At 44.1% G+C, this 16,172-nt stretch overlaps 1 protein-coding gene across 2 annotated transcripts in view; it reads left to right on the forward strand.

Moving 5' to 3' along the window:
- Window positions 1-6,221: 6,221 nt before the first annotated feature.
- LOC118301127 (transmembrane protein 47-like) overlaps window positions 6,222-16,172 on the forward strand; it is a 16,263-nt gene continuing 6,312 nt past the window's right edge. The window contains exons 1-3 of one of the 2 annotated variants that reach the window (XM_047331337.1): window positions 6,222-6,876; window positions 7,010-7,228; window positions 8,409-8,908. In XM_047331337.1, the coding sequence (XP_047187293.1) occupies window positions 7,140-7,228; window positions 8,409-8,908 (589 nt within the window). In that variant the 5' untranslated portion in view covers window positions 6,222-6,876; window positions 7,010-7,139. The remainder of the gene's footprint in view (window positions 6,877-7,009; window positions 7,229-8,408; window positions 8,909-16,172) is intronic. The other variant, XM_035626316.2, reaches the window with a different exon arrangement.

The following is a 16,172-nucleotide window of genomic DNA, read 5'->3' on the forward strand; positions in this document are numbered from 1 at the left end:
AGACTAATTTAGCTCCTCCATTCCCTTCATGATCCGCAGACATAAATTAGATTCATCTCAAAACTGCTGATCCGTGGACGGATTCACATTACACTAACCTGGACGACCTTGAAATACACAACCACCTTTTTCTGTAAACCCCAATATCTCCCATTTAATAAATCAAACCACATGAGCCTGGAGCGGTTGACCAGCGCGGATGGGCCCGTGTGCATGATAATGTCGCCCACGCGGTGTGCGAGGCTCCGCGGCGCCGCTTTGCAACCTCTTGTCTGCAGCTGCATCGTCAGCCAAGAATTTTTAAAGGCTTGTATCAACGGATTCGTCAAATTTCAGCTCAGTTTCCTCAATATTAGAATTTGATGTAAGACGCCTTCATGCTCCTGGGAAGCTATCATTGTTTATTGTTTCTTGAATCAAGTTCATTTAAAGTGGGGGTTTTTTAAGCTCCTCTACTGAAAAATCAAGATAAAAGTGGTTCATATTGATAAGAAATATAAAACACATTTACATAAGTATCCTCCTCCTTTACAGTAACTTCTGTGTGTGTGTGTGTGTGTGTGTGTGTGTGTGTGTGTGTTAGAGAGTGTGTGTGTGTGTGTGTGTGTGTGTGTGTGTGTGTGTGTGTGTGTGTGTGTGTGTGTGTGTGTGTGTGAGTGTGTGTGTGTGCACCCAGTATGGATCTGTCCTATGGTTCACCTTTTGCCTGTGGAATTATTCACGAGGCAGTTATAGTCAGTTATGTGACCATTAAGCACCATCTGCAGCTTGCTGGGGCAGGACGGGAGAGCGATGGAGAGGGGGAAGAAGGACGCAGAGAGAGGGAAGATGGAGAGATTAGGAGAGAAGGACGGAGGAGAGGAAGCGGGGAGACGAGGATGTGGTTGGTGTGATAGATGAGGGGAGAAAAGATGAGAGCAGCAGATAGAGTGATCAGTAAAACGCTGATGTTGGGTCGGGGATGATGGAAACTCTGCTTGAGTTTTGAATATCCTGTGTCTGTGTGTCTGTGTGTGTCTGTGTGTGTGTCTGTCTGTGTGTGTGTCTGTGTGTGCGTGTAGTCCTGCCTGACAGCGTGAATCAATAATTGAATTCACGCAGTTGTTGGGATTTCTGTTCATGGATTAAACCTGCGGAAATGAGCTCCGTCTCCTGCCTTCCTCTGCAGGCCCGTCGCCCCGGCAACAGATGAGCCAAGCCAACAGTTAATTGGCGGTGGGTCTGTTGTGTTATGTTGCCTGCAGGAAGATGAGCTCAGGTCGAAGTCGTGACGATGAAGCTGCAAAGTTGTGACACGCTAAACTTAGTCAGAGTAGTTGTTGCCATTTTATGGAACTTTTCCTGCAAATATTTGCATAGTCGACTGTAACTTAACGCAATAATGCAACACAATAAAACAATATACTAAAGTAACCATAGTAACTCATCAGTGTGAAATGATTCTGGCTTTAATATGTAAATATCTATGAATCTAATAAATATGACTCAAATGTTTTAGTCGGTTTTAAATGAATTAGCTAATAATAAAAGCATGACTGGCACGAATGCAGCTTGTGGAAATGAAAGAATCTGCATGAACACGTCTGAGGAGCTTTAGAGTTTGTGTTCAGACAGACAGGAGTGAATTTCCCAGCGGGACATACATTTTTCACTTTTTTTTTTTTGCTCGAGATGAAACATTCTCAACTCGCTACGGAACAACTTGTGTTAAATTTTGTCCCAGGGTTTATGAATCTGAGCAGAGTTTGGAGGAAGAAGGAGACAAAAGGGGGAAAGTTTCCAGCGAGTTCAAAGCTGCTTTCCCCCCGTTGCTGTGATATTGCGAGGATCTTCTTTCTTTTTCTTGTGTTCAACTATAAAATAATTTTCTTACTTTTCTTACTTCAGTTCTCTCCCAAGGTTTCCCACTTCCACAACTGTAACTTCAGCTCATCCAAGAAATAAAAAGAGTGAGTTGAACGGAGCAGACTGACAACATGTTGTGTTTGTTAAGTTCGTCAGAGATTTAAGAGTTCCTCTTAAAAATGAAGATAAAAAAGACTTAAATGGAAAGAGAATGAAAACATTTTAGATTTCAAAGGACCTTGATGTCTTCTGACAGGCGAGCCATATGGCGCTGCATTAACTAATCCCTCTCGTTTCTCAGACATTCCTAAAAGGATTATCTACTTGGCGGCTTAATATTTCTTTTTCATTTTGTCACAGAGGCCGATCCCCACACATCACTCACGCCGGGATTCAATTAGTGCGGCGGTAATTAAGCAGGGGCTGCTTCCCTCTGAAATGCACACAGAGCTGTTTGACAGGCTGCCAGTAGACGGGAGGAGAGAGAGAGAGTGTGTGTGTGTGTGTGTGTGTGTGTGTGTGTGTGTGTCTTGAGAGTGGATGATGAAAGGATGTAGGAGATAGATGTCAGTTTGTCTTCATCCTCATTGTCACAACACAACACAATTATAGTACAGTAACACACATACTTTTGCAGTTTCCGACAATAACATGGCAATATTTTAATAGAATTTTCACTTTGCTCTATAACGTCTGGATCTCTGTGACTCAAATGTGCAATCAGCAAAATGTGTTTTGCTCCGTTCGATTTTGGTGGCTAAGTGTTGCCACTTTGATTTAAAGATGAATGTTTTTGTTATATGTAAGAAACCACGTAAGAAACGTGGCATGTTTCATCTGAACGCAACAATTATAATAATGCTAATAAGTATACATTACATTACATGTAATAACATTAATAGTATAGAATGAGACAGTCTAAATCTCAGATCACACATCTGCTTCCTTAACTTCTTCATCGTGACTCCTGTTTGTGCCTAGTTTAATGTCAATCTCATGGATAATATTTCCACGCGTTCCCTAACCTGCTCGTCTGAGCAGCACGTCTCCCACCGAAACAACTCCCTGTTTCTTTGAAGTGAAATCTAATTATGGCTGTGGCACTGTGCTGTCTGTGTGTGTGTGTGTGTGTGTGTGTGTGTGTGTGTGTGTGTGTGTGCGCGTGTGTACATACACCTACCAAAACTCCCTCTGATGAACATGACAGAGCAGAAGAGGGAGAGAGAATAAGTTGCTCAGCTCCACTTTAATCCGCTCTCTATTTTCACTGATTGAAAACCCGAGCTCTGACACAGTAAAAGAATAAAACGTCTGTGTGTGTGTGTGTGTGGTTTGGTTTGTGCGACACATTTGCTGGTGGGTGTGTGTGTGTGTGTGTGTGTGTGTGAGTCTGTTGTATGTGTTGTGTTTGCTTTACCCATGAAGCCGAGCGTTCAGCACCTGTGTATTGTCTCAGCATCCGATGCAGACAGATAGAGGAGAAGAGGTGGAAAAACGCTTGGCAGCAGGATATGAAATATGCTAATGAACCGACATAATAATAACCCATCATCACACACACACACACACACACACGCAGCGTAGAAAGAAGATGAAAAACTTTTAAAAAAAGGGTTTAGCCTTTTTTCCGCTTTTGTCTCAAGTCAAAATTTGAAATCATCTCCCCTGAGGGAAGTTGGCTTGTTTTGAGAAATGGTTCTGAAATCGTGATGATCCAAGCTGCTTTAAGACATCACTCATACAGGGAGAAACAAATGTTCTTGTTTTGTTTAGGCGCACAACTCAAACATAATGTGTTCCTCACAAAGGACAGAGACAGAGTGATGGGTAGGACAGAGGGTTGTGCCAAAGAAAAGAACATTACTAGAATAACACAATCTGGCTCAGTCCACAGGAAAATGTCCCCCCTCTCATAAATACTTGTAAAATAAAATAAATGTGGGACGATACTTTACCTGCTGGTTCACTGCAGACCACATCCTGGAGTGTGTGTGAAAATCCTATAATTGAAGCCTTTTTCTCCAAACACCTGACAATCATGTACGAACACAAAAAACAAAATAAGCCTCTTGAAATAACGATCCCTCCCCGTTGGAGACAACCAACACACCCCTCACGTCAGTATTTATGGCTTGCGGTCGTTGTCGATTTGAATAATGAATCCTCCCCGGCTCAGATCTGTTGTTCGACACTGTGTAATATGAACTGTACATATTGCAAAGCGTCTGTCGTCAAACTCTGAAAAAATGAATATAGACTTGTGCACTCTTCCATCATGTTGGCTTGGTGGCAGATGAAATAAAGGCAGTTGAGTCATCCAGGAAGAACCCCTGGATTTAGTTTTGAGCTGATATTAATATGAAGCTTTAAAACACTATTTATTATTTAACTGAAGAAAAAAATCTAATACCAAAAATAACTTACGGTGGAATTTTAATGAGCAAAAACAACTCAACCTTTTCCTCTGTTCGCCGTCTGTGTTTCATATTTTGAACTAGAGGGAGAATTCCATGTAACTTCATACTTCTGTTGCACAACGTTTCAGAGGGATTATCATATAAATACTGCATATTTCTTCTGCACAGCGCTTCAGAGGGATTACCATATGAATACTGCATATTTCTGCTGCACAACATTCGTCTGGAGTCGCTGGTTACTCTGCAGATTTACATAAAAGATATTAGATTATAAAACACAATGCAAAATGTTTAAACCTGTGGTTTTAAACATTTGGCAAACGTGGTTTTATTTGACTGTTTGAGGCAACGAGAGGTGATTCACACCTTGACGTGTTGTCTGTTAATCTATATCACAGCAATGTGTGGTATGACTCTGATTGCAGAGTATTTTTTTAACATTAATCTATTGGAAGTCTAACTCAAGTTTTAAGACCTAAATTTATTGTCCGCTGCAGATCAATATTTGGCTGTGCTATGAAACCCTCGGTTTAGTGGCTGCTGTTAATGTATCTCATGTGTCTCGTCCTGCAGACACTCAAAGTGTCCTTGAAGGAGACGGAGAGTCCCTCCACTCGCAGGTACTCATTAATTTTTATTAGCAGGGGTTCGCCCCCATATGGACGAGGAATTTACATATTCCTGACGCTGTATTCTTCAGCCTGTGTGCATGTACGGTAAACTGCAGTCGTCCGACGCGTGGTCAGGAGAGAAGATAGGACTTGGTCCTGTAGAGAGAGACAGGAAAGCTTTTGATTTGTAAATGAGTTCATTCCCGTGTTTGACATGGCACATGCAAATAATCAAAGATGGATTTTCATACCTCAAATGCCACATCATTGGTTTCTGATGTTGGAAATATGCTGAGGTCAATGACCTGTAAAGAAATACACTGCGATCTGTCTGCAGCTCAGCCCTCCACGTTTCTTCCTCCTTTATAAGACTCAAGCAAAAGATGTTGGAGTGTTTATTGAACAATGTGCAGTAGATTCTCTTCCATCTGATTGGTCCCAGACTCCATAAAGAGCCACTGTATCTTCAGAGACCAGAGTGAGGCCACACAACAAATATTCATATTCAACAATATTTCTCTCAACTGCCCCTTTGTATGAACTTAATAAAAACCATTCATAGCATTAATTTGTGAAAACATCCTCGCTTTGTGTTCACAAATGCCTGAAACATTTTCTCGATTTATTAATTGAACTGCATTTCTACCCCAGAACTTTTTAATAATTGAAAGTTTTGTCAGTGCTTAAAATATCAAAACAAACTTTCCAGGGAAAATGTTTCCATTTAGATTTCACTGTAATTTGCCTTTGGCATAAAACATTATGCACTGAAAATCAGTCCACGTTGAGGCTTTTATAAAAATCCAAAATACCGTTCAGCATTCAGATTAAAATGAATGCTTTTAGGGTCATAAATGAAATTCCATTTGCCTCCATCGTGCAGCGGTAGCATTAGAAATATCAGATCTGTGTAGCAGAGCCTCGAGCGGCAACTGTATTTTCTGGTGTGCAGCAGCAGCAGGACTTAAACTGTTACTCTGACTAGATATTATGTTTGTTTGTATTTTCTATCGCCAAGCTTCGTCTTCGTCATGTAGCACCGAGCGAGTCAGCATCGCAGTCGTCGATCTATTAGCATCACCTCCACTAGTGACGGTTACTGTTACTGTTTAACCTTCTAGGATCAATAATGCTAAGAACAAAAAAATGAGGAGTTGTTTCATTTAAGTCTGCACAACCGTGTGGTTTGGTTTTTCACCTCCATTGATCCAGGGAAGCAGGGAGCAGCTTGTCGTGTTGACGCAGCTCGTGGCCTCTTTCACACTGGGACACGACCAGGTCCAGCTCGGACGGCAATCTGCCGCCGTTTGCCTCCGAGCGTCTCCACAGACGTCGGGCGCAAGCTGCAAAACGTTAGAGAACACGGGAAGTAGTTGTTAAAGTTGTGCAGAGTCGTTATTCAGTATTCCTGCTTATGTTTCACCATCTGGTCCAGAGATACTTCCTTCATTATACCCGGGAAGTATTTGAAAGTTATTTTAGTGATGGAAAAGTGTTTTTGTTTGTTTGGGACAGAAGAAGAGAAGCACCACGTTTGAACCTGTTGTGTTTTTCGCGACTGCGATTCTTTTTCTCTTCTTTCTCACAGATTACTCTCCCTCATTAGTTTGATATCGGAGCTATTTATTACTCCACCGCAACCATCTGCTACTCGGTGTTAACAACTGGCCATTACGGCGGCGATAATAATCAAACAAAAGTCACAGTCAATAAGCAATGATTGCAACAAAGTGCCGTATTAACAGATGGGACCCACCTCTACACGGGGAACAGCTTCTGCAGCCACATTGTTCAATCATCCTTTACACTGAACCCAGCTGGGTCGATTAGTGCCTAAATGTATGCATCAAATATTTTCTTGGAAGTTAAAGAATATCAAAGCGTCTCTCTCAGGTAACTGATGTGCCGTACGTGGGCGTTGGATGGACGGTTGTTCCGTGAGCGGCGGCAGCGGCGAGGGATCCTCAACGTGGCGATCGCCCTCCACCTCCTCCGTCTGACAGGTGAGAGTTACAGTGACTACAGTAGCAACACCCGGATCCAGGATGACATGTCGTCGTGTAGCGTTGGTTTAAGACGATTACCCCGCCGTACTGTGCGATTCATAAAAATCCTTTCTGACTTCTTGATCCACAGCCTCACTGTACTGTACTGTACTGTACGAACACTGTGCCCCGTCAAACTGGATCTATCAGCTCATAAAGAACATGGATACATTTCTCCAGCGTGTTTTATTTCTCCACTGGACCAGGAGCAGAGCCAAGTAATGGGTCCACTGATGGGAGTCTCCTCCGGGACGACAATGACCCCACCCGAAGGGTCACATGAGGGGTCACATGTCTTTGCAGTCACCAGGTCCATCCCTCCTCTTTTAAATTTTCAATCTGTCTGTACTGTAGCTTTTTATGACTTGATGGTTGGTTGCTTAAAGCGAGAATAAAGGAGAGGCCGTGTCTGGGAGTTAAAACTGTGCCAGGTGGTTTTTACTGCTGTGGATCAACAGTGAGTAAATCTATTTTCAATGCCCCCATCTCCTTTCACCTCTGTCTGTTCACCCTCTCCTGCCTCCTCCCTGTCTCCCCCTCATCATCACTCATCATTGTCCTGACGGAGAGTAAACAGGGCCGTGGTTTCCCTCCATCCCTCCTTCCTTTCTGCTTGAATAAACTCCGGCTCTCACCTCTGCTTTGTCGGCCTCCCTCCCTCCTCCTGTCTCTCGCTCTTGTCTCTGTGGCTCTGGCATTAGCATGCAGAGGCAACAATAATATTCCTTCATGTGCCTCCCACTCTCTCGCCTTCTCCGTCACTGTGTTTGTTCTGCCGTTCTTCTCCGCTGCCTCGACCGCATAAGAAATCGGATTTTTGAATCCCAGAATCGAATTCTCTTGGCTAACGAGGTCAGATAATGAATCTTGTGTCTAATGATTCATTTTTTCAACATTTTATAGGTTTTCTTTAACGAAGTCCTGGTTTCTGTTTTGCAGTTCAAGGTGACACACGACTCGAGAGGGACTTAAAGCTCGCCTTTACTTTAGCATGACGCAATGACACATCATTCATCTCTTCAGTAAAACGTTATCAGCAACAAAACACATTGTTGCTAAGTTCCATTCACTGTGAGATCATTTCTGAAAATAGAGCTACGAGGTTGGACTTGACTTCATCATGTGGCCACGTGACGCACAAGCATTATGGATTATAGGTTTGGTTTTTGTTTCTGCAAACAAGTAACTGAAAATCAAAATCAAAACGACTGAATTTCATTTTCTCTTTTGGATTTCATACATTTTGCTCTTGTGAAGGTCATTGCATTGTCCTGTCAGCATGTCATATGCTATGAGTTTAAAGTTAAAACATAAAGGGATTCTTATTTGAAACCACAATGACTTACCTGAGGGTGTCGAGCAATCTTGGCAATAAAATATGGTGTAGTTCAATAAATACAAATACAATTGTGTGATTAATCGATATAGTAAAGTCAGTGAACCGTGTTAAACATCTGCGGGGTTCTCTCCTCCTCTCTCGGACTCTTTAGGACCCTGCGGCACCTGCTGCTCCAGCGGCGCCCTGACGTCAGCGCGGTAAGCGCACAGACCTGCCGCGCGGCGCGGCGCGGCGCGGCAGCGTTGTCCAGCGCGCAACGCAGGCGCCCGCGGTGGCACCAGCTCCAGATCCAGCTCCAACACCAACACTTCTCCGAGACCTTCCAGCCGGGCGCACCGGGAGGAGACAGCAGCACACACTCCACGCACACGCCACATCCTCCCGGAGGTCCGAGCCCACCTCTCTGGCGCTCCATCCTCGCCATGTCCTCCGCCGTCACCGAGACGGAGGAGTCGGCGCGCGGCTCCCCGATGACGCCGCTCAAGCTGGTCGGGCTGGTGTGCGTCTTCCTGGCGCTCTGCCTGGACGTGGGCGCCGTGATGAGCCCGGCGTGGGTGACCGCCGACGACCAGTACTACCTGTCGCTGTGGGAGTCCTGCTGGAAGCCGGCGAGCACCGACAACTGGCAGTGCAGCAGCACGCTGGGCTCAGGTAACGACGAGGAGGGATGGATGGAGCTGGGGGGGTCACAAGGCATGGGGCTTTATGAGATCATACCCACCGCTCCAAACGTCCTGCCCCGTGCGTAATGGATAGAATAGTGTAGAGTACTGACCACATTTACTGGAGAAAAGTGAGAGTTGTGATTGACAGTAAGTGTGATGCAGGGTCGCTTCATCACCTGTAGAAAGGCTGGTCCCACAGACACGTAGAGTCCCGGCTCCGCACAGTCTCTATCCAACCATATCAAAGCCTCGTGCTGACAGCCCGTCAACCCCGACTCCACCGGGAGCTCCGCACTGATCATGTTGCAGGTGAAGGGGAGGGAGAGGTTTTTTCACTTCAAACGGAATTACACTCAAAGCAACTTTAGGTTATTTGATCTCTTGCTTTGTTTTGTTTTTTCAAATGTAACTTTGCAGCACAATGACCATTTCTTCCCCCTGCCCCTGTGTTCCCTCCTCGGAAGGCTGCAGTCTTGTGAAGACGCACAGACATGGAGGCACAGCTCCATCAGAGGTGATTCATCCGACAGAAATTAATTACACATTTGATATTACATTTTAAACAATACGTCATTATATGCAATGATGCAAAAAAAAGCCTCCCATGTGATAGTAAACTCAATATCTTTGGGTTTGATGGCTGCACAAAAAAAGCTGGTTTAAATGTCATCACGGCCATTTGACATAGATAAGATAAGAACAGCATTGGCAGATTATATTTAATATCAAAACATTTAAATTGCAGTTAGTCGCAGCCCCAATATGTAATGTTGTATTACAAATGAATGATACCAAGCTTGTCTGTGTGTAGGTTACAAAGCCAAACCCATTTGTGAGACTATGAACTAAGAATAATTCATACACCTGAACATATAGGGAACTAAAGATGAAATAAATAATCTGACTATCAGGATGATTAATGCTGCAAAACCACGTACCTGCATCAAATTAACTGCAGAGAATGAAGGGGATGAAAAAAAGAAAAAGAAAAAGAAAAGGTGCTGGTGCAAAGCTGGATGCAGAGCTCATCCTGTCTCCTTCACACTTTTTTCTTTTTTTAATGATCCTCCCACTTCTTTTGTTGTCTAGTGTTGTTGTGCCCAGGAGAGGACTGGAAGGAGAGGTTGATATGGGATGTTGGACTGGTTTCCAGGGAAACAGAGTTCATGAGCGTTACTTTAATCAAAGTATCAATCGATTTATCTATCTATATATCTATTATCTATCTATCTATTTATCTGTCTGTGCGTGCGTGCGTGTGCGCACCAGCCAATAAGAGGCGACCAAGTTGAGGAGACCTATTTCTGGACAGTCTCCTCCGAAGCCCAGCTGAATATTTCATGTCACACTCTGATTTCTCTGTTGTTGCATGTCTGCGCCCTCTCTACTCACACACACGCACACAAACATGCACACACACACACACACACACACACACACTGGCACACACAAACGCACACACACACACACACACACACACACACACACACACTTACACACACACACACACACACACTGGCACACACAAACACACACACACACACACACACACACACACCACACACACTGGCACACACAAACACACACACACACACACACACACACACACACACACACACACACACACACTGGCACACACAAACACACACACACACACACACACACACACACACACTGGCACACACAAACACACACACACACACACACACACACACTGGCACACTTTGCGACCACATCTCAACTCTCATTCACATTCAGACCAGGACTCCCTAATTAGACGTGTTGGCGCTGCAGATGTGTGTTGGCTCATAAGTGTGTGAGTCTTACGCACGCACACACACACACACACACTTACACTGATCTTAAAATTAAAATAAATCCCTCTCTGTTGGATGCCAGCTCCCCCGGCTGGTTCCACAGACAGAGACGGACCAAAGCAGCAGTTTCTGTTGATGTGGCTCAACCCTTTTCCTTCACTGTGGCAGTGCTGCTCCCGCTGGAGGTCACCGGTACTCACCGGCCTGCTCATGGGCACTTCAGCATTGGGACGGTTGAACCTCCTGGGCCACCATACTACCTTGTGTAATATTTGCGTGGCGATGTAGTTGAAGCAAATTAACATTTGCTATGTTTCCATCAACCTATTTGAATGCGCATTTTGAAGTAGTAGCAGTAGTAGTAGTAGTAGTAGTAGCAGAAGAAGTAGTAGTAGTAGTAGTAGAAGAAGTAGTAGTAGTAGTAGTAGTAGTAGAAGAAGTAGTAGTAGTAGTAGAAGAAGTAGTAGTAGTAGTAGTAGTAGTAGAAGAAGTAGTAGTAGTAGTAGTAGTAGTAGAAGAAGTAGTAGTAGTAGTAGTAGTAGTAGAAGAAGTAGTAGTAGTAGTAGTAGTAGAAGAAGTAGTAGTAGTAGTAGAAGAAGTAGTAGTAGTAGTAGTAGTAGTAGAAGAAGTAGTAGTAGTAGTAGTAGTAGTAGAAGAAGTAGTAGTAGTAGTAGTAGTAGTAGTAGAAGAAGTAGTAGTAGTAGAAGAAGTAGTAGTAGTAGAAGAAGTAGTAGTAGAAGTAGTAGTAGTAGAAGAAGTAGTAGTAGTAGTAGCAGTAGTAGTAGTAGCAGTAGAAGTAGTAGAAGAAGTAGAAGAAGTAGTAGTAGTAGAAGAAGTAGTAGTAGTAGAAGAAGTAGTAGTAGTAGTAGTAGAAGAAGTAGTAGTAGTAGTAGCAGTAGTAGTAGTAGAAGTAGTAGTAGTAGAAGAAGTAGTAGTAGAAGAAGTAGTAGTAGTAGAAGAAGTAGTAGTAGTAGTAGCAGTAGTAGTAGTAGAAGAAGTAGTAGTAGTAGAAGAAGTAGTAGTAGTAGTAGCAGTAGTAGTAGTAGAAGAAGTAGTAGTAGTAGAAGAAGTAGTAGTAGTAGTAGCAGTAGTAGCAGTAGAAGTAGTAGAAGAAGTAGAAGAAGTAGTAGTAGTAGAAGAAGTAGTAGTAGTAGTAGTAGAAGAAGTAGTAGTAGTAGTAGCAGTAGTAGTAGTAGTAGTAGAAGTAGTAGAAGAAGTAGTAGTAGTGGAAGAAGTAGTAGTAGTAGAAGAAGTAGTAGTAGTAGTAGTAGAAGAAGTAGTAGTAGTAGTAGCAGTAGTAGTAGTAGTAGTAGAAGTAGTAGAAGAAGTAGTAGTAGTGGAAGAAGTAGTAGTAGTAGTAGTAGTGAGTTGAATGTTTACTACGTCAGAACTTATTCGGCAAGTTGTTTCCATCTTGCATTTTGAGCATTAAGTCTTTTTCGCAAAAGGCAAATTCCTCCTCAAAGCGAGCGTATAAACTTTTTTATAAACTTCCACGGATCTTCAGAGACATGTGACCTACAGTTAAAAATCCCTCCGCATTCACTGTGCGTCTCTCCACATCTTCGCCCTTTAAACAACCATAGAGCTTCAGGAGAACAATCCGAAGAAAGAGGAGATATTTAACTAAGAAACTCATTACAACTGGGACCTCCAGGGCTTGGTTATGTAAAAGTGGAGGTTACGAGTCGTCCCAGGTCTCCGAAGACCTGAGGTGCACGAGGGTCAATCGTCAAGTTTCCACGCACTGACTTTGCCTCCAACGACGAGCGTCAGGGAAACGCCGGGGTTCTGTGATCATGTCACAACTCAGTCAGTGAGAAATCTGTCGTTCACAACATCATAGCTTCTAATTACTGTAGCTGAGAGAGAAAAACTATGGCGCAGAGGAGAGATCTCCCTCTGATGTTATTTCAGACACAAATCAGGTTTCTCTGTATTTCACATTGAAGGTGGTTTTTGACAGACCGATTGTTTCCTTCCTCCTCATTCATGCCTCCCACATCATCTTTCTTTTCCCTTATTTTCAGATGTAACAACAGAAGATGTGCTGTAGCCAACAGGGTTGTCATTCATCTGACCTTGAGAGAAGATCAGGTTGCAACCTGAGACCATAAATCACCCGTCTTCTCTTTCTCACACTTATTCGTAATTTGTTTTAACCAAGAACTACTCCTCTTTTTTACAGCATTTTAACACATCTAGTATAAGTGATATTCACACAATTAGGAACCTGAGCAGAGCCGTTCTCAGAGTTGTGATTTTGAAGCGATTTAGTGTAAAGTGGTGCAGGTTTGAACCGGTTGTGTTCGTCACAGATTGGAGCTCGTTCCCCGCTGATGCCCCAAAAAGCCAGTGACTGTGGCCTCCTCGCTCTCTGCCCCTCTCATCTTTCACCATCAGCCTTATCGACCCACGCCTCATTCTCTCCCGGCCTTTCATCGCTACTCTTAAACCAATTGTCCTTTGTCTCCCGTTCTTTTTTCCCCTCATCTCCTTTTTTTCTCTCCTTTCATCCCCACTTCTTCTTCCTCCTCCTCCCTTCTCCTCAGGGCATCATTGTTACATTTCTAATGTTAATCATTTTCCCTTTGTAATTTCACCATCCTCCTTCTCCCCCAGCCCTCTCTCTCTGTCTGTCTCCCATCTCTCAGTTCCATTTTCTCCAGGGTCAACCCTCTCCCCCTCTTTTTCTCTTGCCCTTCTCCCCTTCTCCCCTTCTTCCCCTCCTCTCCTACGACTCCATCTCTGCTCTCAGCGAGCCCCCAGAGACGGCCATTCTATTTGTAGCGGCTGAATGAGGAATGGGAAATGATGTGGCATTCAGCTCTGTGGCAGACAGGCAGGGGAATAGTAAGGGACCTATACCCCCCCCCCCCCCCCACACACACACACACACACACACACACACACACACACACCTTGGGCATAATGGGTGGAGGGATGTGCATATGCTCAAACAGATATAATCCACCTGTGGTGGATGCAAATCGTGCTTCCCTCACAGCGAAAGCAGCAGCTCATTCTAATTCATGTCTGTACGTACATTTACAAAATGGTCTATTCATCTTATCATCACACTTATTTCCTTCCAATCAAACCTCATCTGATGAAACGTAATATTGGGCTGATTGTTGATAATTGTCGCGGACGACGTGTGGATTCTACGGCCCGTGTTTGAACAGCCCGTGTGTTCTTGTTCCTCCGTCTTTCCCAATTAAATGGTTGATTTTAATTAAATTTGAATATTTAATGTCTGATTAGTTATTTGCTGTCTTTTGGGTTTCGTGCTGCCTCTACCGGCTCTCTGTGCTTTTAGGGGAAGATGAATATGAATAACTCATAAACCACCTGAGCCTCCAGAGAGCTGCACCTCCGTCCCTCCCTCATTCGACTACCACACATCTTGTTGCGTTGTTTAAACAGGGCAACTCCCCGTGGGCGTCTCATTTGCTCGTCTCGTTGCGCTGACTTGTAGTGATTCTTTTTTAAAGGATGAAAAATCTCAATGTTGTTTCTTGTCGTTCTGCCTTGTTGCCAGTGTTTGTCCAGAAAACGTCCGTCCTGATCCGCAGCATCTTTCCATAAATAAACAGTTTATTAGTTGCTTTGTAATTTTCTTCCCTCTACCACTCAATAATCCTTCCATCCCCCCTCTCCTCTCGCTCATCTTTAATTTCCTCCTTCCATCTCTACCTCATCCCTCCTTATCTCTCTCCTCCATCATCAATCTTTCATAAGCATTTTGACCACATTAGAGCCGTACATTTAGGCCTGTATCTATACAAGATGTGTAGTTAAGAGAAAACAGTTCACCGTTGAATCTTTCTGCTGTGCAGCGACTTAACATCTGCACTGACACTGACAGCTACATCTCAGCTGCGCTTCATTTGATGTTCGATCCAGAACTCTCAGTTTGATCTTTGTCTGTTAAAAGCTTCTCCGTGTCCCTCAGAAGTGCAGATCATTTCATGAAGGTCTGTTTTGTGAATATATATATATATATATATATGATGTGCATGACGTTACAGCAGCTTGCATTGGCCCGTTGCTCTGACAGCCTCACGTGTGATCAGAGCGTGGAGGCTGACAGGTGGAGTGAGAGGTGAGAGACAGATTCAACGACAAGGCGTCTTGTGTGTGTCACAATTGAGTCACGTAAACGAGAATCGCCGCGATTGGTGGAGTCGGCCGCGGCGCTGAAGTGAGGGTCCAGACTGTGGGCGGGCGGGTGGGGGTTCGACAGGTGACAGGCCATGTTGCATCATCCAACTTGTGTGTGTGCGTGTGTGTGTGTGTGTGTGTGTGTGTGTGTGTGTGTGTCTGTGTGTGTGTGTGTGTGTGTGTGTGTGTGTGTGTGCGTGTGTGTGCGTGCATCAAGCCACAGCTCTCTCTCTCTCCCTCTCTAAGTAAATGCAGACAGATTTTTGATAACATGCCAGCGAAGCTTTTTAGCCGCGGCTCTTTGTCGGCTCAGGTAGACTAAGTGCTTTCTCTCTTCATCACTTTGGCTCGGCGCTGCTCAGTCCCCGGCCCCTTCACGTCCTCCTCACCTCCTCCTCTCCTCCTCGTCCCTCCTCATCCTCACCCTGCCCTCCTCCGTTTGGCACTTCTTTTCATGCTGCCCTCTCTCTGTCCTTGTAACATTATGCCAGCGCCTCCCCGCTTGCTTGTGTCTCCTCTTTTCATCGCCCATCACCGTCTCCCAGACGCCACCAGACCTCTCTTCATTTCACTTGTCTCTCCTGCTTTTCGTCACGTCCCCTTGATTCCTTTGTTTCTTTCGCTGTTATATTCACTCATTTGTTCCTCATTCGCTCCTGTACTTCTTCAACCTTTATTCATTCATCCTTCCATCCTCACCTCCTTCCTTGCATCTTCCCTTCTACATTATACCCTTCTTCATTTTACCTTCCACCATTTTCCTTCTTTCCATTTTTCCATTACACTCATTCTTTCCTTCTCTCACCTCTCATCCTTGTCTTATTTCCTTCCTTATCTCCCTCACCTGTCCACACATCCTCACATTCATCACCTTTCCACTCCCAGCCCCCTTTCTCTTTTTCTCTTCCCTGCCTTACTTCCCCACCATCTTAATCATCTTCTCTCTTCCTTTTGCCTTCCTCTAGCATTTCCTCCCCTCTTCACGAGCTTCACCTTCAACATCCCATTCATGTCTTCTTTTCATTTACGTTTCCTCCTCCTTCTTACCATCCTTCCTTCCTGCCTCTTCCTCCACGATCATCCGTCTCTCCCTGATCAACATACTTGGTGGAGGTAGAAAGGCGGTAATATATTAAATTTCAAATAAAATATACGTCTCTTGTGGGTCTGTCTCTCGTCAGGTCACCGTCAAGGTCTTGTGCATTTCATTTTTAGCTCTGGTATGCATATTGCATTTATTCATGAATGCTCTCTAAATGTTTATTCTTT

The sequence above is a fragment of the Scophthalmus maximus genome, chromosome 1 (genome assembly GCF_022379125.1).
Source record: "Scophthalmus maximus strain ysfricsl-2021 chromosome 1, ASM2237912v1, whole genome shotgun sequence".
Lineage (NCBI taxonomy): Eukaryota > Metazoa > Chordata > Actinopteri > Pleuronectiformes > Scophthalmidae > Scophthalmus > Scophthalmus maximus.